Source organism: Agelaius tricolor, unplaced genomic scaffold (assembly GCF_023055355.1).
Source record: "Agelaius tricolor isolate 1412-34295 unplaced genomic scaffold, bAgeTri1.0.p SCAF_7, whole genome shotgun sequence".
In the NCBI taxonomy this organism is placed as follows: Eukaryota; Metazoa; Chordata; class Aves; order Passeriformes; family Icteridae; genus Agelaius; species Agelaius tricolor.
This window is the reverse complement of record NW_027269267.1, coordinates 2,700,408-2,728,179: the sequence shown is the minus strand read 5'-3', so window position 1 is coordinate 2,728,179 and position 27,772 is coordinate 2,700,408. Positions and strand designations below refer to the sequence as shown.

Sequence of the window (27,772 nt, the reverse complement as noted above, 5' to 3'; positions counted from 1 at the left end):
CGCCCCAGCAACAGCGCCTCATTAGCATAGCCCACCCCGGGCCGCGCCGCGCCATTGGCCCGCAGCGCCGCGGCGCGGACCAATGGCGGCGCGCTATGCAAATGCGGGCGCGCAGTTGCCAGGGCAGAGCTGGCGCGCGGCGGCCAATGGGCGCGGGCTCCATAAACAAGGAGCGCGATTGAGCTTTGTCACATTCGCCGGGCGCTGTTAACACTTTCCAGTTTAGGGCGAAATTAGCTCCATCTCCCGAGGATCAGGCTCATGTTCTACATTTCACCCCCACAGCAAGGGCAGGGCGGCGCAGCCATGATACACGGGATTTACGGATAAGCGCGCCCGCGTTAGGATTTCGCCTTGCCCGGCTCCGGGACGCCTTCTCCGGGGTTGGGATGCGAAAGATCCCCCAAGGCTGCCGGGTGGGAGCGAGCCCGGCTGGAATTCTTGCCGGGGCTTTAAAAAGCTCTAAAGTTCCCTGTCGCTGCCTTCCTTAGGCAGGTCACCTCCTAAAATTACTGTGTCAGGCTACTCCTGTCCTTCCCTTTTAAATTTATGTTTCATTGGTTTGGGTTTAACCCTAAAGACACAACATCCTTTATTATTATTATTATTATAATTCACCCTGCCCCCCGACAGATTTTAAGCAAATGAAATTTCAGTTCATTCTACCGCCGCTAACGACTGAACATGAGCGATGCTGAAGCATCCTAGGTGAAATTAGCAGATTTTTTTTTTTCTTCTAAAGAAGAAAAAAAAGAAATATTATCTGACAGCATATTGGTGTCTCTGTGCCTGTGACGGCGTGAATCCATCACTGACCAGCACCGCTCCTGCTGGGGAGATCCCCCTTCCCACGCGCAGGGGGGATGCGGATGTGGAAAACCGGCGGCTGGAAATGCAAAGAGTGACAGACAGACAGACTTACTCTGGAAGCCCCCGGCTGTCCCTGCAGCAGCACAGCAGCACAGCAGCAGCAGCAGCAGCAGCACTGTCCCCCCTCTCTCTCTGTGTCTCTACGCCGTGGCGGCCGCGGCGATGCCGGGCATGTTTTACTGCACTTTGCCGAGCCCGGCAGCGATGTGCCAGCGCCGCTGCGAGTCACTCACCTGCCGAGGGCGTGGGGGGGGCTTCCTGTTCTCCGGGGCTCCGCCAAGGTGCCACCGGACGGGGACAAGGTGCCACCGGACAGGGGACAGGGCACGCAGCCCCCGGAGCCCCCGGGCGCGGCAGGGACAGCAGCTGGGCCCGGCCGCGCACCTGGGCTGGGGCAGGAGGGGCGCGGGCAGAGCCAGAGCCGCTCTGAGGGCCCTGGCGCGGCCGAACTTCACAGCGCTGCAGCGGGAAACGCGATTTTACCAGGCGCTCAAAATGTCAGCTCCAACAGAACTTCAGAGTTTTACCGGCTCTCCCTCATTCAACAACTTCATTTTGGACATTTCAGCAGTAGTAAAACTACTGAAGTATTTCCTTCCATGCCCCAAAACGCCAGCAACTCCCTCAGTGAAGCTCCTGAAATCTCTCCCTGTGTGCCCCAAAACACCGGCAACTCCCTCAGATTTCAGGAGTGAAGCTCCTGAAATCTCTCCCTGATTCAACAACTTCATTTTGGACACCTTAGCAGTTATGAAAGGACTGAAATATCTCCTTCCATGCCCTGGAACACCGGCAACTCCCTCAGTGAAGCTCCTGAAATCTCTGCCTCATTCAACAACTTCATTTTGGACATTTTAGCAGTAAAGAAACTACTAAAATATCTCCTTCCATGTCCTTAAACACCAGAAACTCTCACAGTGAAGCTCCTGAAATCTCTCCCTCATTCAACAACTTCATTTTGGACCTTTCAGCAGTAGTGAAACTACTGAAATCTCTCCCTGCATGCCCTGGAACACCAGAAGCTCTCACAGTGAAGTTCCTGAAATCTCCCCCTATGTGTCCTAAACCACCAGCAACTCCCTCAGAGAAGTTCCTGAAATCCCTCCTTCATTCAACAACTTCATTTTGGACATTTTAGCAGTAGTGGAACTACTGAAATTTCTGCTTCCATGCCCTGGAACACCAACAACTCCCTTAGAGAAGCTCCTGTAATCTTACTCATTCAACAACTTCATTTTGGACGTTTTAGCAGTAGTGAAATCTCTCCCCACATGCCCTAAACCACCAGGAACTCCACAGTGTGTGCACTACACACCCCAAAAATCAGTGCTGCCCATTCCTTATCTCCTGGCAGCTTCTGGAACCCATTTATTGCATTTATTTTGTGCCCATCTCGCAGCCCCAGCAGCAGCAGTGTTACCTGACCAGGGGCTTACAGGATTTCCCCAGCAATGCAGGCTGGGCTGGCACTGTGCAGCACTGATTTATTGCATTTATTGCAGCATTTATTGCATTTATTCTGTGCTCATCTGCAGCAGCAGTGCTACCTGACCAGGGGCTTACAGGATTTCCCCAGCAATGCAGGCTGGGCTGGCACTGTGCAGCACTGATCCCTGTGCTGGGCTGTTTCAGACTTTTATCAGCACTTCTTGAGAGTTCCTCTCTCATGTTGGTGCAGCACCTCCTCCTCCCCCCACCTCCAAAGAACATTACTCACAATTTGCAGTTTGTAGCACAAAACTAATTAGAGATGGAATAAATTACCTGCTGCATGGCAGTACGAGAGGTGAAAAAAACACCCAATATTTTATCCCAAATCAATATCCAGCATTTCCAGCTGAACATAAAGTTAGCATAAAGATCAGCATCGTTTTTAAAGCTCTCCTTTTGTACAAACAGATATATATTTAAAAAAAAAAAATTAAAAAGAAATCTTTTGCTATGCATCAAACCCATCAAGGGAAATAACTTGAATTATTCTATTTCCCATTTGTAGTTACTGAGGCACAAGATATATTTAAACAGTTGGTAGAGAAAAAATGGGAAGCATCTCCCATATCAATGTACAGCCAGCATGCCAAACCATGAATGTAAGTGCTAAACAAGGGATGAATACATCATGTGCAAGAGTCTCACATGATATAAATTATTCAATACCTGACCAAAGAGAACAGCTTTCAGGAGAGAGGGGGAGGATCTCAAAGTACTTTTGTAGTTTGAATACAAGCAGGGTTAGGAACTGGTGCAGAATCTTTTTAACTCTGTTAAATAATCCCATGTATTTTCCAACTATTTCACTGGGTGACATCCACCCAGCTCTGGTGTCCACCATAAATAAAGGTGGATTTCATCTAACACAGCGATGACAATTTTAAAATAAAACCAACTGTAAAAATAAAATCCCTTGGCACGTGGGCAAGTGTGTATTTTGAGAATTTGGGCTGTCCCCTCCTTCCACTTGCAGGATTTGCACAGTCCTATTGATATTAAAAATCTTTTTTCCTTTACTAATCCCAAACTGGCTGGAGAGTTTGGGATTTTTGGGATTGGATTTGAGATTGCTGTTAACCTATCACACATCTTTAACACACACACACACATACACAGAGGCTTTTTAAGTGAAAAACTGAACTACAAAAAAATATCTACCATTATAAATTCCACCTCAATTATGGGGAAGCTGCTGGTGTGATGATTCCAGGGAATTCCCTTGCTGGCTGATTTCATGGATGATTTTGAAGTAATTCATGTCACTCCAAGAGAAATTTATAGCAAATTTTAGCTACAGAGCAGTTCTGTTGCATTTGAAGACATTGCACTGCTTTGATACTCTGTATTAATAACACAAATTCTGACAGAGTTCCTAAAAACCAGAATATTCTGTATTAATAACACAAATTCTGACAGAGTTCCTAAAAACCAGAATATTTTGTGTTAGTAACACAAATTCTGATGGAGCTCCTAAAACCCAGAATATTCTGTATTAATTACACAAATTCTGACAGAGTTCCTAAAAACCAGAATATTCTGTATTAATTACACAAATTCTGACAGAGTTCCTAAAACCCAGAATATTCTGTATTAATAACACAAATTCTGACAGAGTTCCTAAAAACCAGAATATTCTGTATTAGTAACACAAATTCTGACAGAGTTCCTAAAAACCAGAATATTCTGTATTAATAACACAAATTCTGACAGAGTTCCTAAAACCCAGAATATTCTGTACTAATAACACAAATTCTGACAGAGTTCCTAAAAACCAGAATATTCTGTATTAATTACACAAATTCTGACAGAGTTCCTAAAAACCAGAATATTTTGTATTAATAACACAAATTCTGACAGAGTTCCTAAAAACCAGAATATTCTGTATTAATTACACAAATTCTGACAGAGTTCCTAAAAACCAGAATATTTTGTATTAATAACACAAATTCTGACAGAGTTCCTAAAAACCAGAACACTTGAAAACTCTTAGGCACGCTGTCCTTATAAATCCATATCACAGTTCATAAAATAATAACATTCCAGGGTTTTTCCTCACTCCAAAGTTGCCTGGAAGCACCAGAACTATTCCATAAAATCCCCACTGGTTGTGAACTGCACCTAAACCATTTTTCTGCCATTCTCTCCATGATTTGATAACTGATATTCTGACACCTGCATTTTACAGCAGGAATCTGAAGCCAGTCCTGACAAACTCTGCTCCCAAGTCACTAAACAATAAATCATTCCCCAGTAAAAAGTTTCAGTATTTCCATGTCCAGTTTAGTGCTCATCACAGAAAATTAAAAAAAAAAAAAAAATCAGGAATAAATCCAGGCAGGATTCATTTGGGGGTTGACAAGTCCTGTCAAAGCTCACAATTCCAAAGCACTCATCTGAAAGCCCAATTTCCTGCCTTTGTAATAATTCCTGTATTTAGTACACACACTTCTAAGTTTAAGCAATTACTTCTTTTGATTTGTCTCACCTTGAAGTAGCAGCTTTTAAGGAGAAAAAAAACCCCTTAAGTGTGGTTGGATCTGTGCTTCCAGCTGGAAACCACCAAAACCTGGGGATGCCAAACTTCACTAATCCAAACAACATGAGCCCAAAGTGGGGCTCACTCTAACCTGCATTGATTTCTCTCAAGTAACACAAATTTCAAGCCAGAAAAATTTAAAACATAACAACAAAACCATCCACAAAACAAACAAAAAATATCATTATTCCCTTAGGATAATACAATTACTTTTTAAGTGTAACTTGGTTTTTTTTTTCCTTCTAAGGCTTTACTGTTTCTAGCATAAAATAAGGAGTAGGTATTAAAGCTAACTATGAAAACTGGGCTTTTGTTCACACTAATAACAATGATGGGAGCAACACTACTGTCATGTCATACCCAAGTATCAGAGTTGTGCAAATTTAAAAATACATTTTTTGTCTGCATCTTATAGAATCCTAGAGTGGTTTGGGTTGGAGGGATCTCAAGAATCACCCGGTGCCACCCCTGTCATGTCAGGGACACCTCCCACTGTCCCAGGCTGCTCCAGCCCCAGTGTCCAGCCTGGCCTTGGGCACTGCCAGGGATCCAGGGGTGGAATTCCATGCCAGCCCTCCCAGGGAACAATTCCTGGGATATCCCACCTAACCCTGCTTTCCTGCAGCTGATCTGCTCCATAAATCTGATTCCCAGTTAGTTACCATCACTGGGTTCCTCCTTTGCCGGAAGTGCCACCTGTGCCCTGCAGGGACATCATGGGAGGTGCACAAAGCAGACACCCTGCTCTGCTGGAACACCTGAGCCTCTCCTTCATCAGTCTCTGGTTTTCCTGGAATGTCAATTCCCAGAAAACGCTCCTGAGAGCTGCCTCTCACCTGCACCTATGTGGTCACCAAGCAGGTGACCTCCAAGGGCTGCAGGAGGGAAGGAATCATTCCAGCATTTCCTGAAGGATCTATGAGCTGCACCAAGGAAAAGCTGAATGGATAATTTGCCATGGTTTGGTGTTGGGTTGGGTTTCCTCACCTCCAGAGAGGTGCAGAGGAAACATTTCACCTGAGGAAAGAGAGTTGGATGTTCCCAAGGAAAGGTGATGATGGAAAATTATTTACAGATCTAAACACCAATCACAGAAGGAAATCTTCAAGGTTCAGCCAACAACTGTTCTGGGAAAAGATCACCCCAAGTCCTGTTCACAGCAGAAATGTTCATGAAGTTCGAACCCCTAAAGGCTTTTAATTCAAACAAAACCGTGCCCTGGCCTGGTCAGGGAATGTTCCCAGCTCCTGAGGACACTGTGAAAACCACATTGACAGGCACCAGACATGACTGTCCTGCAATGCAAAGGAACCACGGCCTCCTACAAGGTCATGTCACCAAGGGTGAAGTCACTGCAAATCAAGAAAAGTGAAATAATAACACACAAACTCTTTATTTAAAAGCTGAGGTATCAGTGAGCTTCAGAGCTTCAGCACTGAGCTTTTAAGGAACAGAACACTCAGCTCCATGCATGGCACGGGCAGGACTCTGCAAACACACACGTGAGGAGGAGTCTGGGACAGCCTGACTTCCCTGAGAAACTTCAAAACAAGCAGAAGGGGGAGAGAAGAGGGAAGAAGTTGGAAGTGCTCTCCTACCATGAGTGAAAACTTAATGGAGCGAGGGCTGTGCCAGGCTCAGATGATTGAGAGGGGATGCAAAGAAATGCCACCCCAAAGAAATGCCACCCCAAAGAAACGTTAGTCCAAAGAAGTATAACCCCAAAGAAATGCCACCCCAAAGAAATGCCACCCCAAAGAAATGTCACCCCAAAGAAATGCCACCCCAAAGAAATGCCACCCCAAAGAAATGTCCCTGTCCCAGCAGGACATCACTGAGGGCCGTTATCAAACAGTCCTCAAGGTAATGGGACTTGAGGGTGCCCAGAGCAGCTGGGGCTGCCCCTGGATCCCTGGCAGTGCCCAAGGCCAGGCTGGACACTGGGGCTGGGAGCAGCCTGGGACAGTGGGAGGTGTCCCTGCCATGGCACTGGGTGGGCTTTAAGGTCCCCCCCCAACCCAAACCATTCTGGGATTCCATGAATTTGGAGGAGAAAGTTCAAAACAAGGCCAGGATCTGCCACCTCTAGGACATTTTTCGACAACAAGAGCCACATAACTCATTATTCTCATCACTGCCATGGAGCCCAACTTTTCACCAAGTCCATGGAAGAACTGAAAGCCTTACCAGGAACAAAGAGCAATATTGTTTCTCCTGCTCCAAAAGCACTGCAGAGAGCAGGGTCCTGGTGCAGGAGGAGCAGGAGAAGCCCCAAGCAGCTGCTCCTGCTCTGCAGCACCAGTTGTTCTGCCAAGCAGTGGCGACACTCGAGGCTGGGCTCTGCCAAAGCATCTGGGCTGAAAGCAGCACGGGGCTGTTCTCTGGCCTGCTGGCCAAGAGAGCACAGAACTGCTTCCAAATGTCACTCAAGCTCACACAGCTCCTCAAGGCTTCTTTGGGAGTTTGTTGGATTGCAGTGATTTCCTTGCAGCTCCAGAGAGCCCAACCGTGTCCGACAGAGAGGACTTCCCTTCTTTTTCTGCCCCACAAAAGGGGAGACTGCCCAACATCTCTGCAAACAAGAGGGAGTGGACAGAGTGGAAAATTGTCTTTGTCACCATTTGTGAGAGGAAAGCATGGCAGACCCTTCAGGGGTCATGGCACTGAGCACCTTTAGCCAACACTCCAAAGTTTCAAAATACCATCAAGGGTGAGTTGCATGGGGAGGTTCTGACTGGATATCAGGAGAAACCTTCCATGTAAGAGTGGTCAGGCCTTGGGATGAGCTGCTCAGGGAGGTTTGGAGTCTCTGGGAGTGCTCAGGAGGAGTCAGGATGTGGCCCTTGGGGACAGGGTTTGGGGTGATGCTGGTGGAACTGGGTGAGCTTGAACACCAATATCTGACAGCCCTGTCAAGAAATTCCTCCTGGTGTCCAAGCCAAGTGTCCCCTGGCCCAGCCTGAGGCCTTTTCCTCTTGTCCTGTCCCTGTTCCCCTGAGCAGAGCCTCCTGTCCCCTGGGAAGGTCACACACCAGGGTCATTTTGTGTTCCCACCTGACAGGATTGATTTCACTCTTGAGGGCCAGAACCACATCAGCACAGAGTCACACCTGGAATTTCCCGGGCTTGTCCCTTCCCTTGGAACTGTGCTGAGGACCCCAGAAAGGGCTGGAGGAAAGACCCCCTGGCTCTCCAAAGCTGAGCACAGCAATGCTTCTCATGGAGCACCTTGTCCAGATGCTTCCAAAAACCTCCTGAGGCATTTCTTGTCCTCCAAACCTGACCAGTTCCTGTGTGTGAATGAGGAAAGCCAGGCCTCAGTCAGAGGTGCCATTAATGCAAAGGTGCAGCCCCTGTCTAATTACCTGGTCTTTGATGAAATCCCCAGGGTTCATTAGGAGCTGGTGCTGAAAGGAGCCCAAATCACTTTGTTTAAGGAGCTGCTACCCAGACTTGCCCAGAAGACACCAATTCCCTTTTCTCTCAATTGATCAAAAGGCTCACCCAGAAGGGAGATTAACCATCTTCCTAATGGGTCAGGGCAGCTTCTTGGGAAGACAGAGCTCATCTGTTATGGAGGATAATGTGGATTTCTGATGGCAGAAACTACTGCTAATAAACTGGGATCCACGGGAGGAAGTGTGACACAAAGTCAAACAACAAAATCCTGTGACCAAGCTGTGAATGCTGAGCACCTGTGTCTGTGCAGAGGGTATTGGCAGGGAAGGATCTGGTCCCTGTGAGGATGGGGCACAGGTTGTCCAGAGAAGCTGTGGATGTCCCATCCCTGGAAGTGTCCAAGGCCAGGCTGGACAGGGCTTGGAGCAAGCTGGGATCATGGAAGGTGTCCCTGCCATGGCAGGGGGTGGGAATGGGATGAGTTTAGAAATCCCTTCCAACCCAAATCATTCCAGGATTCTATGAAAGCAAGAATTCCCTTCTGCTCCACCAACCCCTTCCCAGAAAAAAAAAAAGTGAAGCAGATTTTTCATTCATGTTGTTGTACAGGCTACAATTCATGGAATTCCAGGACACAAATGATTCCTCAGGTGTCTGAACATCCACGGAGTGTTTACCCAAATACCTGGAGCCAGAGTGAGAAACTCTGAAGAAGTGCAAAGACGTCACCACGGATCTGGAAGTGTTTTGAACCCAAATCCCTGCTCCAGACAAAGTTAGCTCCCAAATTCTATTTAAGGAAAGTGCCTTCTATTGAAGAAGTGGAGTATTCAGCTGGCTCCCTTTTGGTGGCACTTTTTCTGAGCAGAGAAGTGTCAGAATTTTTGCATTTGGATGGCAGCCTATAGAGCCTGGATTTCTCCCAAGAAAAAATGAAGTTGTGCTTCTTGCCTTCCCCTGGAGCTCCACATGCCTCCAGACATAAAAGAAAACACCAAAAAAAGAAAAAAACACAACAACTACTTTTTGCCTTTCTCAGGATCCAAACAGTCGTTGCCTGGGGCCTTTTGCTACCAGAATCTTTGTTGGAAAACAAAGCTGAACACAGAATTTAAGCTGAAGGTGCAGAATCCTAACTTGAAAACTGACCCATTGATTTGGGTGTGAAACAGCCTCTTTTTTTTCTGAGGAAAATCTCTTTTCTTCACAAGAGAAATCATGAAGACTCCTAAAGTCCATGAAGTCAGCCCAAGCCAGAGGACAAGAACAACTTTTGAGATAAAATTTCTCAGAAGGTGGAAGAAAAGCTGAACTTTCGAAGGAAAGCAACACAAAATTCTCCCAGGCTTTGTAAGGGAGAAAGAAGCAAAGGAATACTCCTGCAGCTGCAGGTCAGGAAAAATGAAGTTATATTTATATATATATATATTTATATATTATGTATATATAACAAAAGATAGAACAACCCTGGGGTTTTCTGCTTTGACAAGAGGGGGAAAAAAAAGCAATTTTCTCCTGAGACATCATAGGTCCAAAGAGAGAGAAAAAGGATTGAAGGACAACAGTGGAATTAGGAGCTGAGGAAGGATGGAAGCAGCTGGGTACCCCTGGATCCAGCACATCCCAGGAATCCTTCCCAGCAGGCAGCCAGGACAGGGAAGAGCAGAGATGGGAGCTCTCCATGTGCTAACAGGGAAGCAGCTCCTTTAGTGTGGGAACTGGTGCTCAGAGAGCTCCTCTGACCACATCTGCTCCTGCAGCTCTCTGCTGGCACAGCTCACACATCGAGGCTCCTCCCTGAGACAGCCTCCCCCCAGCCAGGGAAAATGGCAGAGCAGGACAGGCTCAGAAACTGAAGGGAACTGAATCTGTAAAATTCTGGGGTGTAAGGAAAGGAAACCACCCCAACAGCACTGGCCAATAGCTGGAGTAACAGTGATTGGGCAATAACTCTGCTCTGCTCACCCCCAGATTCTGGGCTGTGAGTGACCCTTTGTCTTTGCAGGATTTAAATAAAAGAGTTTCATGCTCTTATCAAACACCTGCCCAGGGACATTAAAGGTGAGGAATAATTCTGAGGCTCACCAATGACAAACCACAAGATCATCACAAACTGGTCTAAATTAAAGCACCCAAGAACAAACTTGTATTTTTTTCCCAACTATTTCTTTATTATAATTATCTTAATGCTGGGATTAAAGTTTCCCTTCAACATCTCAGCTTGCCCAGAGCAGCTGGGGCTGCCCCTGGATCCCTGGCAGTGCCCAAGGCCAGGCTGGACACTGGGGACAGTGGGAGGTGTCCCTGCCATGGCAGGGGTGGCTCTGGGTGATCCCTAAAACCCCTCCCAACCCAAACCATTCAGGGATTCTGGGATTCTCTGGCTGCTTTTCTGTTTCAACCTGGGATTTCTTCTCCCCTCTGAGCACTTTTCCCATCCTTTGCCCAATCCTCACACCAGGCAAACCTCGTGCCATGGCTGTTGTGGTTTTGGCCCATCCCATTCCTGGCCTGGTGCATTGTCCTGTGAACTTGGAAAAATCCCTTGGAGACCTGGATTTTGCCTCAGTCCCTCTCCCTTTAGCAGTGCCAGGACACAGGGAATGGCTCCCAGTGCCAGAGGGCAGGGCTGGATGGGGTCTTGGGAAAAAATCCTTCCCTGGGAGGGTGGGGATGCCCCTGGATCCCTGGCAGTGCCCAAGGCCAGGCTGGAGCAGCCTGGGACAGTGGGAGGTGTCCCTGCCATGGCAGGGCTGGGATGAGATGATCTTTCAGCTCCTTCCAACCCAACTCATTCTGGGATTCCATGACCTCAACAAGCCAATTTTGAAAAATGGAATTTTGGAGAAAACTCCAGAGATGTGAACATTTAAGCCTAGAAAGAAACACTGCCTTATTTACATCCCTTTCTAAGCACCAGAAATACCCAAAAACTCCACACCATGGATCCATCACTGCACTCAGGGAAGTCTCCAGGAATTACTCAGCATTGTGAAATGATTACTGTACAATTATTTTACAGCTGGGAGTTTTAGAAAGGTTTAACTTAAGAAACAAGAATAAATCAATTATCAGAATGCTGCTTTTTTTACACAGTCTTTAAGGGCCTAACACAGAGCCTCCCATGAACATCTGGACTCACCTAAAGTGGAGCTGTAAATGGAATTCTGATGGACATCTGCTGCCTTTCAGATCTTCTGCTAAACTTCAGTGAGTGAAGTATTTCAAAGGGCCTAATTCCCACTTTTATTCCAAACTAGCACAAAGGCTCTGCATTACTGGAAGGTACAAAACCTGGTAAATCTATTTGGTGAGGTGTTGTAATTTATTTTATATTTTATAATCTAATATAATCTATGTAAGCCATTATTCCATACCTACATGAAGATAAAATCAGTTTTATATTCCACTCAGCTTGTGGATCTAGTGAGAGGCATGAACAGCAAGTCAGAACTCACACTAATAGCTGAGTTCCAACATGTGGAAATCCAGATGAATGGATTTACCAATATGTAAAATCTTGGAGAAGCAGATCATTCCTTTTAGGCATCTTCAGGACCTTGCCCTGGTACAGCCAAGCTAAAAACCATGTCTGGATCTCCATGTGTGGCCAGAAACAGTTTATGTTTCTGGAGTGGCAAGGCAGTCCTGAGCAATTGTGGACTTTAATTACAGTATTAAATCTTTTCTCTAATTAAAGGCCTCACTGCCTACAAAACCAGGTAAAAATGAAACCAACTTCATTCACCTTTACAGACCTTTATCATCCTCCTGTTTATTTCCTGGCACAGCACATCTGCTGATCCCTCTCCATCACATCTGAGGGAGCACAAACAAGTGGCAATGTCACCCCAAAATACTGAGCTCAAATAGGCAAGCTGCTCAAATATTAAAATTTTCACTGATTGTAGCAAAGAAAAAGCAAAGTGTTGGATGGTTTAGCAAACTTGAGGTTGTCTCTCTGTTCACAAAGCAGATTCAATGAGGTGAAGGAGAAGTTAAGAGTATGCACAGAAAGAAACCAGTTAGAAGACCCAGAATTAACCAGTAAAAGAGGAACTTCATCCTCTGCTCTCTGCTTGTATCCCCAGATTTTTAAGGCATTTCCAATAACCAGTTTGTTAGGAAAATGCCAGCACCAACAGGGAAGGAGGAAATCAAGAACAAATCTCTTTTCTCAAAAGTTTTCTTTTCTCAAAACTGCTGCCCCCTGTTCCCCTGTCCAGCAGAGGTGTCCAACAGCTGCCTCTGTGTGCAGTGAACCCAAAGCAAGGTCCCCAAAGGTATTTTGGGATTTAACCCAGCCAGAGGTAACCAGGGGTTAGGTGTGAGTGTCAGGGAGTGCTGGGGCTCAGAACCAGGCTGTTCCTTGGGCTGATGGATCCAAGCTGGGCTGGGCATTCCCTGCTCTTCCCAGGACAAGTGCAAGGTCAGAACCTCAAATCTGATGTGTCACTGCTGAAAACAAACTCTGCTTCTTGCTCTCTAATCTAATCTCTGTCCTTAACAGCTTATCAACAAATGTGGTTTTGAGACTGTGGCCTCACAGCAGAAATCTGAGAGTCCAACATTGCCACTTTTACATTTTCCAAGCTTAATTGTGTTCCTAAATCCAGCAGGGTCTGAGCAGACCTGCTCAGATGACGTCTGAGCTGCACCCAGTGACAGCACAGGGCTGACTTTGTGTCCTGGAAATATCCAAACTGTGCATGGAGAGCTGACTGCACACTGAGACCTGGAAACTCTGCAAAACCCTGGGTACAGCCCTGTCACCAAGCTGGGCACACCCTGGGCTGCTCTGCAAAGCTGGGGATCCACCAGCCTGACCCCACATCAGCCTGAGCCAGCAATCAAGCAGACACATCTGGGCAGCCCTGCCTGCCAGAGGTTTGGTAGAAACAACAAAAACCACCCAGCACAAAGTGAATTGAACAGAACAGGGAGCACCAGCCTGACTAGAAAAAGAGAAATACAAACCTTACAAATGAGAATGTCCCATTTCAGCGGGATTTAGGAGCAATATTTGCCCAGTTCACCGGCCTGATGAAGGATTATAAATGGAATCCTTACCAAGAACTGCCAAGAACTTGCCAAGAACTGCTCAGGCCTGGCTGTGAAGAGAGCCATCCTATGGTGTCTGTACTGTAAAACCTAACCCCAAAGGAACAGAACTTTAAGGATGGGGAGAGCTTGTTTCCACCTGGCTCCATGATTTATGAAGGATGCCCCCCACAAACATCTGCTGCCCTGCTTGTGGATCCAACACAGAAAATGCTCAGGAGCTCAAGTGGTGCCACCTAAAGTCCAGCTCATCCAATGGTGAGGAATTCTGGGTGCTGTGTCCCCAGAAAGGGTGAGCAGGCCTTGGAAAGAGCTGCCCAGGGAGGCTTGGAGTGCCCATCCCTGCAGGTGGCACTGAGTGCTCTGGGCTGGGGACAAGGAGGGCACAGCTGGCACTCCTTGGGCTGGGAGGGCTTTTCCAGCCCCAGGGATTCCATGCAATGCCCATGGAGTGCTGCTGCTGCAGCTCTGGGGGTCCTTCAGGAGCACATTTCAGGTGTGAAAGCTGCCAGGCCATGGAAGGAGCTCCCTGTGGATGTGAGCCAGGGCCATTTCCTGGAGCACAGGGCTGAGGTTCCCCCCCAGGCCAGCAGGAACAGGCACAACATGGGATGGACAGGACAGGGCCACCCCCAGCAGCCCTGAGCCCCTCATTTGGGGTGTCCCAAATCCCTGGGACAAGGCACAATCCTGGGACCCCATGACCTCAGTCTCATATCCCATTGCTGCCTTGCCCAAGAGAATCTTTCCTTTTGTTCCCACCCTGAACACTGACCTTAAAAGCTCTTTATTTCCAGCATTGTGTTCATTATAGACCTCAGGCATTCTCAGTGCACTGACCAATCATTCAGGAAAAGGTAAATAATTTTTAAGAGTTATTATTGTGATTTTTGATCTGAATTTTATTTTGGTTTTGTCCAAAATAATTTTTTTTCTTTGCTCTTAGAAATCAGCAACAGAAATAAGTTTCAGTCTTGCAATAAAGAAACCTCTTCACAATTTAGAACTTCATTGAAAGTTACCTCAACAAGTTTTAAACAGAGGGTCACATGTATTGGGAGGCAAAATGAATAGAAATTACTTTTCCACAATACTGGAACTATACACAAGAACAGCAGCACCTAAAGATTTTCTGGTTTAGATGCTCTGATCTGTTCCTGAATAAGGAAAGCAGCATCCTCTACCAGGCTGTAATTCCATGCCAAAATCCTGGATTTTGTTTCCTCTTAGATGGGGGCTGAGGCTGAAAACTTCAATTTTCAATATCACAGGTACTGAGCCATTCTGGAGGAGGAGGGGGAAAAAAACCCTTTTCTTTTAAATAGGCAACTTCTTAAATATGGATGCACGAATCTAACTTTAGCTGTCCAGGTTTTCACATTGCTGCTCTCAAATTCAGAAAGTAGAGCATTAATTTAGTCTGTTGACTTCAAGGTTATCATTCATTGAGGTCAATGACTCCATCTCTGAAAAGCAGAACTTCCACTTGCAGCCTGAGGAGCACTGCTGTGGCACAGAAACTCCCAAAAGCCTGCTGCAAAGGGATGGATTTATCCATGGAAAAGCAGGGGTTAATCCTAGGAATATCCAAGGAAAATAAAAATAAAAAATAAAAAATAAAAATAAAAATAAAAATATTTCCCAGGAATATCCAAGGAAAAATAAAAATAAAAAATGAGAATAATAAAAATAATAGAAAAATAATACTAAAATAATATAGATATAGATATAGATATAGATATAGATATAGATATAGATATAGATAATAATAATAATAATAATAATAATAATAATAATAATAATAATAATAATAATAATATCATCCCAGGAATATCCAAGGAAAATTAAGATAAAGATAAAGATAAAGATAAAAATAAAAATAAAAATATTTCCCAGGAATATCCAAGGAAAAATAAAAATAAAAAATGAGAATAATAAAAATAATAGAAAAATAATACTAAAATACTAATAATACTAAAATAATATAGATTATTATTATTATTATTATTATTATTATTATTAATAATAATAATAATAATAATAATAATAATAATAATAATATCATCATCATCATCATCATCATCATCATCATCATCATCCCAGGAATATCCAAGGAAAATGAAAATAAAGATAAAAATAAAGATAAAAATAAAAATATTTCCCAGGAATATCCAAGCCATCATTAGCTGCCTGTATTTCAAACCTGCAACCTGAGCAGCTCAGTCTCAGACCTGATTTTGGTGGGATCTTCAGGGCTGATCTGCTCAGCCAGGACCTGAACGTCCCCCACCAACTCCCTGGGAGGGCCCAGCCAGCCAGAATCCAACTGGAACCACAAACAAAAGCAGCAGGAGCCACTCTGTGCCCAGCAGGGAATCAGCACCTGCACCTTTTTTGCCCTTTCAAAACCTGATTTTGTGCCACCAGCTGGACCCCCCAGGTGTGGTGACCTGGCCAGCCCAGGGCCAGCATCTCCACTGCCCCAGGAACAGCCAGGGAGGGAGAAATTGGTGCTGGCCCAGGAATTTCTGGATTTTCCTGGTAAATCTTCCAGTTCAGGTACCACAGGTGAGCTCCAAACACTCTTTGTTCTGGCTGCACAACAACAGAGGGGTTTTCTGCTTTGGTTTGTGGGGTTTTCTCACTCTGACATATAAAAACATCCTTAAAAATAGCTACAGGCCCAATGAAATCAGCAACTAAAACATGAAATAGGAGATGTGAGAGCCATGGCCCAATTCTCCACTTCCATGTATTTCTAAATAAAACAAACACCTGGACACTTGCAGGTCCTAAACCCAGCCCAGAACTTCCCAGAACCCTTCTCCAGATCTGCTGTATTTTAACAAGGAACACAGCTGGGGAGGACAGGTACCTGTGTGAGACCTCTTGAACTGCCCCTGCAGTATCCTTATTGAAAACTATTGGATTGGCTCTTTTTATTCTTTTCCAACACTTTTTATAAATTTAGAAATGTAATAAATGTTCATTTTTTATAAAGTTAAGAGCAATATGAGCACCCTCAATATCTTATCAAACTTGACTACACCATTATCACATTTCCTTGGTCCTCAACATCTCTGGTGCATCCAAGATAATTCCATGTTGATGAGAATAATTTGCTGTAACCATTATGTTACTCTGTTTTCTTACAAAGGTTACAAAAAGGAGCTTTGAGCTCTTCAAAAGCTTAGAAATCAAGACAAGTCAGTATTTTTAGATCCATATTCCTCAGGCTCCAGCATAACTACAAAAGTCAAAACCAGAAAGCTGTTATAAAACCAAATGATTTTTATAAGAAATCTCCATTAAAAAAAAGAGGGAAAAAAAGAACAAGCAACCACTGAGTTACATAGGAGCAGGAAAAGGGGTAGCAGGAACTCTGGGAACACCAACTTTTAACCAAGATGAATCCCTGCTTATAGGAACCCAGCACAATCCCAAATTTGATGCCACCACACAATGAAAAGTGAGTATGGGCAGGATGATTGATCACCAGCCTCACTACACCCAGCAGTGTTTGCTTCCTTGCTTTCCCAAAGGCTCCTGGAGGGACTTCCAAAGGACAAAGAAGTGAAAAATTCCCATTCTGGAAACACTTTTTAATCACATTCTAAGGTATTACCACAACATGACTGAAATACAAACTTGGCTTTTCCTGTAAAGAGCTGAACCCCAGCTTTGCTTATGGCACTGTTCTAGGGAAAAGCAGAACAGATCCTAAAAACTCCACAAGTAAACAAACAGGGAATCAGGGAATCATCAAAACACCTGGAAAACACCTCTGACACCATCCAAGCCCAACCATTACCCAACTCTGCCTGCTCCATCTCCAGACCATGAACTCAGGTGCCACATCCACAGATTTCTGAGCATTCCCCAGGCCTGAGCTCCCTTGCCATGGGCAAATTGCTGCTGCTGTCCAAGCTGAGCCTGCCCTGGCCCAGCCTGAGGCCGTTCCCTCTGCTCCTGTCCCTGTTCCCTGGGAGCAGAGCCCGACCCCCCCGGCTGTGCCCTCCTGGCAGGGACTTGTGCAGAGCCACAAGGGCCCCTGAGCCTCCTTTGCTCCAGCCCCAGCCCCTGCCCAGCTCCCTCAGCCCCTCCTGGGGCTCCAGCCCCTGCCCAGCTCCGTTCCCTGCCCTGGACACGCTCCAGCCCCTCCAGGGCTCTCCTGCAGGAGCAGAACTGGGCCCAGCCCTGGAGGGGCTCTCAGAGCCAGCACAGAGGGACAATCCCTGCCCTGCTCCTGCTGCACACACAATTCCTCATCCAGCCCAGCTGCCAGGGGCCTCTTGCCCCCCTGGGCACCCCTGGGCTCGTGTCCAGCCCCTGTCCCCAGCACCCCCAGGGCCTTTCCTGCCAGCCCCTCTGCCCAGCCTGGAGCTCCCTGGGGTTGTGGTGACCCAGGGGCAGCACTGACCCCACCCCTCTGGCCTCATCCCCTGGGTCCTGTCCTGACCCCTCTGCAGAGCCCTCCCACCCTCCAGATCCTCACTCCTGCCCAAAGTGGTGCTGCCCACAAACTGAGGGTGCACTCAATCCCCTGCTCCAGATCATCAATAAAATTACTGAAAGTCTTTCAGTTCTCCAAACAGCACCTTAAAGTGCCCTTTTGCTGGGTGTCCCACATATTATACAGGGCAAAAAGAGAACTTCTATGTGCTGCAAGTTTGTTTTCCTGCTGATTCAAACTGGAAAACAGCATTTAATATCCCCATTTCTTCAAATTTTCACTTTTTTTTTTTTTTTAAAGCAGTGGACCTTAATATATTTCTGTGTTTTCAGCCTAAGTGGTGATCTAAAATTAAAGTATTCCATGGCAGAAGTGAAACAATCTTCTTCTTAGGGGATTGTTTCCCCAGTTCTGCTGTGGTTAATTGTAGGGCTTTAGAGCAGCTTCCAGGACAATGAAGTGAAGCCCATAAAACCAAAAAATTTATTGACCCTGGAGAAGCTTCCCCCCTTTAACCAAAGGGAGTTTAGACATTACCAGGCACCTCTGATCAATCACCCTCGAGAAACCTTTTGAAAATGCAAGAGAGCCATCCCCAAGAACCACAAAAACTTTCGATTTCAGGACTCTCCCCAGCCACTTTGAACTTGAGACCAAGATCAGCAGAGTCACCAAATGACTCCTCCTGCCACTGCCCCACAGAATTATCACAGGGCAGGCTCTCATTTGAAGCCTGCAATTCTTGCTCATTCTCAAAACTTCAGCACACCAAGCCTGGCTCTCCTAATAAACAGAAAATGCAAATAAATCTGAATTCTTTAACTTCCAACACATCACAGGCATAAAGGTCTTTGTCCTGCATTTTCATCTCTATTTATCAAAGGACTTGTAAATAAAGAATTTGGGCTGCAGGAGACAGAATTACCACTTAAAAGTTCAAAATCTTGTACCCATTTCAATGCTGCAAGCTCATAATTCTAACAAGTTCAGCACCATCAGAAATTCTGACCAAAACTGAAAGTGCTTAAGTTGGAAGTTTTAAACCAGAATAATGCATTGCAATGTGAAACTGAATTCTCTCAAACACTGTCATGCATAAGGTACAATTTCATAACATTATCTCTCCTTTCACTTGTGGGATGAGTATTTTTAAAGCTTTCAAAACATTTTCTCAATATTTAGGTTCTATTTTAATCTGTCACTGCCTACTACACAGAGCTCCCCAAATCTGATGGGACATCAATTTTCTACACTTTTAATGCTGCTCCTCTAGATTAAGATATTGAAAATGAAATATAAAAATGAAATATCCCTTTGGAGAAGTTTTCCCTTCTCCTCTCCTTTGCCCAACCTAATTTTAGAATTCTTTAGACCTGCTTTGACTTGAGCTTTCAGCACACAACTCACAAACATGGGAGTGGAATGAGAGATGTTTGGTTTTCAGGGAATGAAATCTCCACTTCCAGCATCTTGGTCCAAATCCAAAGGCTCCATGTAAACAGACCCTCCAAAGCTGTTTATGCACCAACAGCTGATGCAACTGAAAACTGTCAATCAGGAGATGAGCTCCATGCACACGGAAATCTGCCTGGATTTTTTTTTTCCCCCAGCCTTAAGGATTCCTGGGGTTTAAAGCTGAACAAGCAAACCAAAGAGCTGGTTGAAATAAGGGCATTTGGGTATAAAAAATTAGAGCAACCCTCTTGGACAAATTTAATTTTATTCTATTTCTACTGCTTGTGATTTTCCCTGACTGTATTTCCAGCAAAAGTAAAAATCAGCCATGGAAGCTGCAAATACACTTGGCACTTCCAGGATTTTTGATTAGCCAAAAAAAGGGAGAATTTCCTAAAAATATCAATCAGCACCTTCAGAAGCATTCCCATAAAAACTTTGAAAACAATATTTCCATTCAGGAAAACCATTTTCTTCCTGAAAGAAGAAGAGTTTTCCAAGCTGCAGAAGAGTTTTTGAAAGGGCAAAGAAAGATTCCAAAATTCTGCAGGTTCTTCAGTATTTTGCTAAGTTGGAACAACATCATTTGGGGAGACAGAGAATGGAAGAGCACCAAGAAGCACATCAAGAACATCCATCCATCATTTGTCATTGCAAACATCCTCAATATCAATCACCTGTATGCATCGTCTTCTTTCAAGGCTCATATCATCCTGCGGGGTTGTGGGGACAGGGGGAGTCCAGCAGCAAACAACACTGAAAGAGGGAGAAAAAAGCAAAAATTAACTAAAATTCACTTCTTAAACTGCAGCCACAACTGCTCAAGCCCGAGCTAAAGCAAGGAATCCAAACAGAAAATGAAGTTTTCCAGCAAGAAAAGCAAAGACAGGCATGACAAAGATTTATTTGCTACTGATATCTGGTTTGAGAAAAACTTTCCAAGTGTCAAAATGTAAAGTATTAACTTAAATTTCAACTGGCCATTGAATAGATCTCCCAAAAATCTCTCAGTTACCCATCTTTGCCAAGCCCTGAAATGCTTGGATTTTCACAGAAATTCAGTACAAAATTTCTAAAACACAACTGAACTTGTGGGATTTCCCCGAATCTACAAGAAACAGAACTAGAAATGCATATAAATTCCTAAATGTTAAAGTTCATTTCTCCTCATGGCCTGATGAAATTAAATTAGGTTCACCTTGCTGCAAATAATTAAAACATGCTCAGAAAAATAAAACTGTATTTTCCATAGACAGAGAGATATAAAGACAGGAGTTTCTGTCAATATATATGATAAATAATATATGATATTTTATATATATACATACATATATATATGATAAATACATATACATATATATATACATATATACATATATATATGATAAATATGATATATAATATATAAGATATATAATATATAATATATAATATAATATATATTATGTATTATATATAATATATCATATATTATATATTTTATATATTTGTTCTTATTTATATATAATTTATATGTCATATATATTAAAGTATATATAATAATAAATACAATATTTTATATTTTTATGTATGTCATTATGTTGTATATTATATATGTTTTATCTTATATAATATATATTATATATTATAGCAATTATTATATATTTCTTTTTTTGAGAAAATCCTAATGGAAATTAAGAAGAACAGCAGGATTATGAACAAAAAAATTAAATTAAAACCCAAACACAACAGCCAGCAACTAAGTCTAGTCAAAGCATTTCCCAAGCATTTATTTTTCCCTTGTTCTCCAACAATCATTGGTACTGTCCAACCTATGGAAACACCAAACCCACTCAGAATTCCCGAGACTTTCAGAGAGCTCTGCAAGTGACTGACCAGCTGGAGTTGGAGAGCTGTGATTATTATTTAACCACCTCCTGAAACATGGAACTGCAGGCAGTGTGAGCAGCCTGAACCGCTCCCAGCCCTGCACGGTGAGCAGCGAGCGCCGTTCGCTCCATTTCCCCCCGACAATGAGAGCCCACCCTGGGCCTGCTGCCCCCCTGCCACCACGCTGGCCTGTCCCTGTGCCACTCCAGAGTCACACACAGACAGGGAAGGGGCAGGAGGACAAGGAGCTGCTTGTTGGGTCTGTGTAGGAGCAGCTGGTGCAGTGCTGGCGTTGGTGGTTTAGGAGCAGGTGAATTTTTGCTGCCGTGCCCCCCCAAAAAAGGGGAAACCCTAAAAGTGGCCATCCCATATCCTGAACCCACGGCCCTTTTATGGCTGCAGTGCCCTGGGATGGCACTGCCACATCCACAGCTGCCAGGGGCACTGCTGAGGCCACAGCAGGTCCTACACACTGGGCACTCTTTGTGCCTAAATCCCTTTGGTTTGAGTGAAAGGTGCTGAGTCCACTGAGCCAGCTCAGAGCCCCGGGACTCAACAGAAACAAGAAGGAAGAGCAAACTCTTCTTTAAACAAACAAACAATGGAATCCCAGAATGGTTTGGGTTGGAAGGGACCTTAAAGATCACCCAGTGCCACCCCTGCCATGGCAGGGACACCTCCCACTGTCCCAGGCTGCTCCAGCCCCAGTGTCCAACCTGGCCTGAGATGCTTCCAGGGATGTGGAATCCACAACTTCCCTCTACTTTTGGCCCCTGTTCATTATCCCTCACCCCAAAGCCTGGATTATTATTTTAGTGAGGAGAATTTGACACCCGATAACTTGAAGTGTTCAGGTTCTTGGGCTGATAAATGACATCAGCCAGGCTTGGACCTGGATAACTCATGGAATCATGGAATCCCAGAGAGGTTTGGGTTGGAAGGACCCCAAAGATCATCTCATTCCACCCCTGCCATGGCAGGGACATCTCCCACTGTCCCAGGCTGCTCCAATGTCCCCAGTGTCCAACCTGGCCTTGGGCACTGCCAGGGATCCAGGGATGGAATTCCATCCCAGCCCTGCCCACCCTGCCAGGGAACAATTCCTCATTGCCAAGATCCCACCCAGCCCTGCCCTCTGGCACTGGCAGCCATTCCCTGGGTGCTGTCCCTGCATGCCCTGGAAATTGTCTCTCTCCAGCTTTCCTGGGGCTCCTGCAGGCCCTGCAAGGCCACCCTGAGCTCAGCCCAAAGCTTCTCCTGTGCAGGTGAACAATCCCAGCTGTGCCAGCCTTTCCTCCCAGCAGAGCTGCTCCATCCCTCTGCCCATCCTGGAGCCTCCTCTGGGCTCTCCAGCTCCTCCCTGTCCTGGATCACCAGGTCTGTCCATCCCACACAGGTGCCCTGAGGCTGCAGAGCCTCAGTCCCAGCTCTGCAATCTCTCTCTGGCCAAAATCCTTTTTTCCCTTTACCTGCAGCACCCCTGGGTTTACGGCAGGATTACAGGAAGCCTTTGCCAGCAGCAGCAGCAGCTCAAGGACTGAAGGACTCTCTTGTCTTTACCCCCCTGCAGCTCCAGCACTGCTTGACCCCTCCCAGTGCCACCAGTGCAAGACCAGTTTCAATCTGACCCAGCTTAGTCCCAACTATACCAGAGCTGGAGCAACTTTCAGCCAAAATATCCTGGAATGTTCAAGCGCTGCCTCCTGCCCGCTCCAGAGTGGGAATGCTCAGCCCCCACAGCAGCTGCAGAGGTAAGCACTGAGCCCGGAGCTATTTCAGAATTTAGAAGACACTTTAGGAGGTACCAGCACTAAGGAAGAGCTGCTGACGTGAGAAAGTCATTAATAGGCAATTAACAGGAATCAACACATTGGTGCTTTTCAGAGCTGACCAGGAACTCAGATCCCGCCCAGCCCCAGCCTCCTTCCAGCTCTCCATCAGCCCATCCTGGAGAATTCCAGAGTGGAAAAACCCTGATTTCCAAGGAGGAGTTTGAAATCTCAGCAGAGCCCAAAGCAGGTAATCCCTGTGACAGTAACAGTGTCACACAACACAAAAAGTAACAATTTTAGGGTTTTTTAAATAGGGACTACCAAACTGCGCCCCATGGCTGCAGGGGCAGCACCTTAACTCAGTGTCCTCAGCTGTGTCTGCTCTGCCAAGCTCTGAAAGCAAAAGGCCTCTCAGGCAGCATGCACAAAGGCTTCCTGGTTTAGATAATAAATTGATGATAAGAGGAGGCAAGAGCAAATCCTACTCATCACACAGTCTGTAAGATCATTACCAAAGAATCCCCTCAGTAATAACATTTACTGGGCTTCAGGAACCCAGTTTGATCTCCTTACCAGTACAGAACAGAAGTGAATTGGAAATAAAGGAGGAGAGGAAGGAACAGATGACAGAAAAGGTGTTAAAAAGCAAATTACTGAAAGTGCTAGAGCAAAGAGAAGAATAAAAGCTGATGTCTTTTACTAAAACAAAGAGAGCAATTCTTAGAAATCATCTGTGCTAAAACTTTAACCGGGGCTTTTGTTTCCTGTTTTCCTCCTGGATCCCCCCAGTTCCAGGGATGGGATCCCCCAGTTCAGGGATGGGATCCCCCCAGTTCAGGGATGGGATCCCCCCAGTTCAGGGATGGGATCCCCCAGTTCAGGGATGGGATCCCCCCAGTTCAGGGATGGGATCCCCCAGCCCCAGGGATGGGATCCCCCTGCAGAGCCAGGGATGGGATCCCCCCAGTTCAGGGATGGGATCCCCCCAGCCCCAGGGATGGGATCCCCCTGCAGAGCCAGGGATGGGATCCCCCCAGTTCAGGGATGGGATCCCCCAGTTCAGGGATGGGATCCCCCAGTTCCAGGGATGGGATCCCCCAGTTCAGGGATGGGATCCCCCAGTTCAGGGATGGGATCCCCCCAGTTCAGGGATGGGATCCCCCAGTTCCAGGGATGGGATCCCCCAGTTCAGGGACGGGATCCCCCTGCAGAGCCCTCCCTGGCCCTGAGCAATCCCAGTGTGGAGTCACCCCAGGCTCAGGCACACCGAGGATGCTGAGCAGCTCCACTCCAGATAAAATCCACGGCATTGTGGACATGGGGACACTGAATAACAAAACTTCCTCACGTTTCTGACTCCTCCTCACATCCCAGACCTGCTTTCCCTGCTGGCCTCCTGGAGAATTAAAGTTTTATTCCCTGTATTCCTTAGGAGCATCCACCCCTTCCTGCAAAACTCAATACCCAGCACACATCAATAGGTTCAGTGCAGATCAAAGTTGGGTTCAGAGCAATCAGATTTCTAAACCCCTAAAAGTTAAAGTGCAAAAACCATTATTAACATGAAAATTTAATTAAAAGAGAAGTCTGCTGGGGAGGGGTTTATTTTTTACATTTTACTAATTAAAACCCTTCATAGAGGGACTTATTTTCCTTATTCAGGATCTCTGTATTCTAAGATTCGATATGGAATCTTTTTGCAAAGCCACATTCAAGTTTTTCCTCTGTGAAAAGATTATTTTGTAATTTTTCAAGTCCTACTGGTGGAATACAGAGAAACCCCTGCATTTCTCATGACTACACACACTGCTGGCAGAGCTGAACATAATTCAGGTCACTGACCTTCGGTGAACACAGGCAGGCCTGTTGCTAGCAACATAAAATATAAATACTTACTTAGAAACCAAGTTTTTTTATTTATTTACTAGGAAAATGATCCTGAGGTAGCCACCATGAAATTTGGGTTATTAACATACTGGAATATAATGGATTTAGACATCTGAACTACACAAGCAGTGCTGAGGTTTGGTGTTAAGACAAACTGAGCAAAAGATTCCTCCAAGACACAGATTTGGTGTTTTATTGCAAACACTGCACAGTGAAATGTGAAGTACAATCAATCCAATTGGAATTAGATTAATGAATCTGCCAGGGTGCTCAGTGACTGACAGCTTCCCAGAGGGACAAAGCTGAGGAATTTCAGGATCATTGTTCTGCCAGCACCCAGCACATGCAGTGTGCTTTGTTACCAGGGAAATCCCGTGTGTTTAATGTCCAAATTGCACCCGTTTGAAAGCTGAACACACCCAAATTCACTGCTGCTCTTGTGACCAACAGAGGTGATGATCTCGCTAAGGAATAATTCATGAGAAGGAAAAGGGAAAAAAAAATGGCCAAGCTGCACTGAGTTCTGCTTTGTACAACAACCAAGGATCACCTGCAACATCACAGCAGGAAAGCAGGAGTAAATTATGATTCCAGCATAAAAGTCCAATATATCCTTTCCCTTTCTGGGCACTTGCAGGTTCCTATGTACTAAAACACACCAAATGTACTAAAAGACAGATAAATTAATTTGTGTTCAGCACCACATCTGTCCTGTTCCCAAAGAAGTCACAGATCCCCTTCTCCAGCTCTAAGTTCTGTGGGATTCTGGAACACTTTTTACCTGAATGCTTTACCTGAAACAGCAAATACTTCAAACCTACAGAATCATGGAATGGTTTGGGATGGAAGGGACCCTAAAGATCATCCCTGGGCAGGGACACCTCCCACTGTCCCAGGCTGCTCCAGCCCCAGTGCCCAGCCTGGCCTTGGGCACTGCCAGGGATCCAGGGGCAGCCCCAGCTGCTCTGAGCAAAGGTTTTCAAACTCACCATCTGTAGGATTTTAAACTCATAATTCAGTAAAGTTAAAGTAGCTCTCTTCAGGTGACTGTGTGTATTCTCCAGAACCATGAGCAGAGTCACCCTCTGTCTGATGGCAGCTCACCCTCACACAGGGGGGGCACGTTTCTCCTTCTTAAACGTGGAAAAAGAACATTAAAAACTTGGGAATTGAGCATTTTCCTACATCACTGGGGAAAAGGCAGCAACAAGCAGAGTTGATAGCAGACTTCCCCAGCTCAGCCCTGATCCCCCTGAGGAGCTGCCCTGGGAGTTTCCACACCAGGACTTGTGAGATGCCCCTGAACCAAGCCCAGCTCCACCAAAACACGCCCAACCATGTTTTTTTTGTGTGCTGCAAACGATTTTCAGCGTTCCAAAAGCACCGGTTGCTCTGAAAAAAAGCTGCTGTGAATGACTGGCTTCACTCTCAGGCTGAATTTCCAGCACGTGATGCCAGAAGCCATCGGTGAGGTGTGAAAGCTCTCGTGGAAGCAGCTTTGCTGAAATCACCCAATTCTCACCCAATTCCAGAGCTGGCACAGCAGAACCGCGGCTGCAGCAGAGCAGGGATTTCTCTCCAGCAGCCTCTGCCCTTCCCCTGCTGCAGGGGGACAGGGGCACTCAGCAAAGGGCACCGGGGCAATGGGGAGCAGGAGAAACCCCCAGTTCTTAACCCCTCTGAGATGCAGATGTGCAGTGGTGCTGCCAAAATACCCTCAACCAAATGAGATTTTATCACCCACAGAGCAGCGGTGTCACACCGGGAGTGACCCAGGCAGACTCAGAGTCTCTGAAATACCCGATTTATAACACACCCGTTTTTCTAGAATACACCGTTTTTACAGCCTATTTAGGAAATGCATCACTTCTAAACGTGAATTGCTTCCCAGGTGTCTGAAGGAACTGAAATGTTAAATTTATAACTGACCCATCCAGCCAGAGAAGTCAGGATTTGTTTTTTTAAATATTTATTAATTCATGTGAACCCCAGAATAAAGGCTGTGGTTTCAGGAAGAATTAAACTGACACAGCGAGGGGGGGAGAGGAGGGGAAGAGAAACCCCACAACAAAGGTCGAAATACTTGAGATTTTTTAGATAATTTGCATCTGATGCTTTACTTACTCACTGACTAAAAAAAATTAATTTTAGAAGCACAAACTTCAAATATTTCCAGGCCACTGACCTTATAAGGAACCTCCAATTAGAGGGGGGAGTGGCTCTTTTTTCCACCCACTTAACAGTGCCAGACAAAAGTCAAACCACTGGATTTGCATTCCCCTCCCTCCAGCAAACAAAAGGAAAAGATGCTACAGCTGGAATTGCCCATCCCCTGCAGTATCAGGAGCATGGGAATAAAGTCGTGGTCCAAAGTGGAACGTACATGAGGGCTGTAAATTAATTTATCCACAGGAACATGAATTTTTTTTCAGAGCTGAGATTTTTTTTTCTGCAGGTATTTTTTTTCCTACAGATGTCCTCAACAAGGCCAATAATTCCATGTACAAAAACTGTTTCTGTTCCTTGTGGTTGGGAAAAGAACTCGAGAAATGCAAAGCCAAACATGCCCTGCTACAGAATTGCATTCATCACTTCAGAACTTCAGAGCCAGAAGTCTCAGGGGAGCACAACCTTCCTCCTTCTCCCTGCATTTCTGAGCCACAAAGGAAGAAGAATTACAGGAACACCTAAAGCTGCCTCAGATTTCCCCAGCAAGTGGCCAAAGCACTCAATTTACAGATTTTTACTGCAACCTTGATATTACCACAGCTGATTGTTCTCCCGGTTTAGTGGTGACTGCTACTCCTCTCATTTTTGGTTGTATTCTTTATTTACAAGCTGGGCTCTGTTTCTCAGAGCCCTGGCAAGGGAGGGGACTCAGGTGCAGCCACCTGAACTTTTTCATCCAGGACTAGAGCTGGAAAAATCCAAACCACCCTAACTCAGACCACAACCAACAGAAATATTTAATATTTTATA

At 45.5% G+C, this 27,772-nt stretch overlaps 1 protein-coding gene across 1 annotated transcript in view; it reads right to left on the bottom strand.

The window, feature by feature from the left end:
- DYRK1A (dual specificity tyrosine phosphorylation regulated kinase 1A) overlaps nt 1-27,772 on the bottom strand; it is an 82,087-nt gene that overhangs the window by 36,963 nt on the left and 17,352 nt on the right. The window contains 1 exon segment of the mRNA XM_071430114.1: nt 19,943-20,021. Within this exon segment, the coding sequence (XP_071286215.1) occupies nt 19,943-19,952 (10 nt within the window). The 5' untranslated portion in view covers nt 19,953-20,021.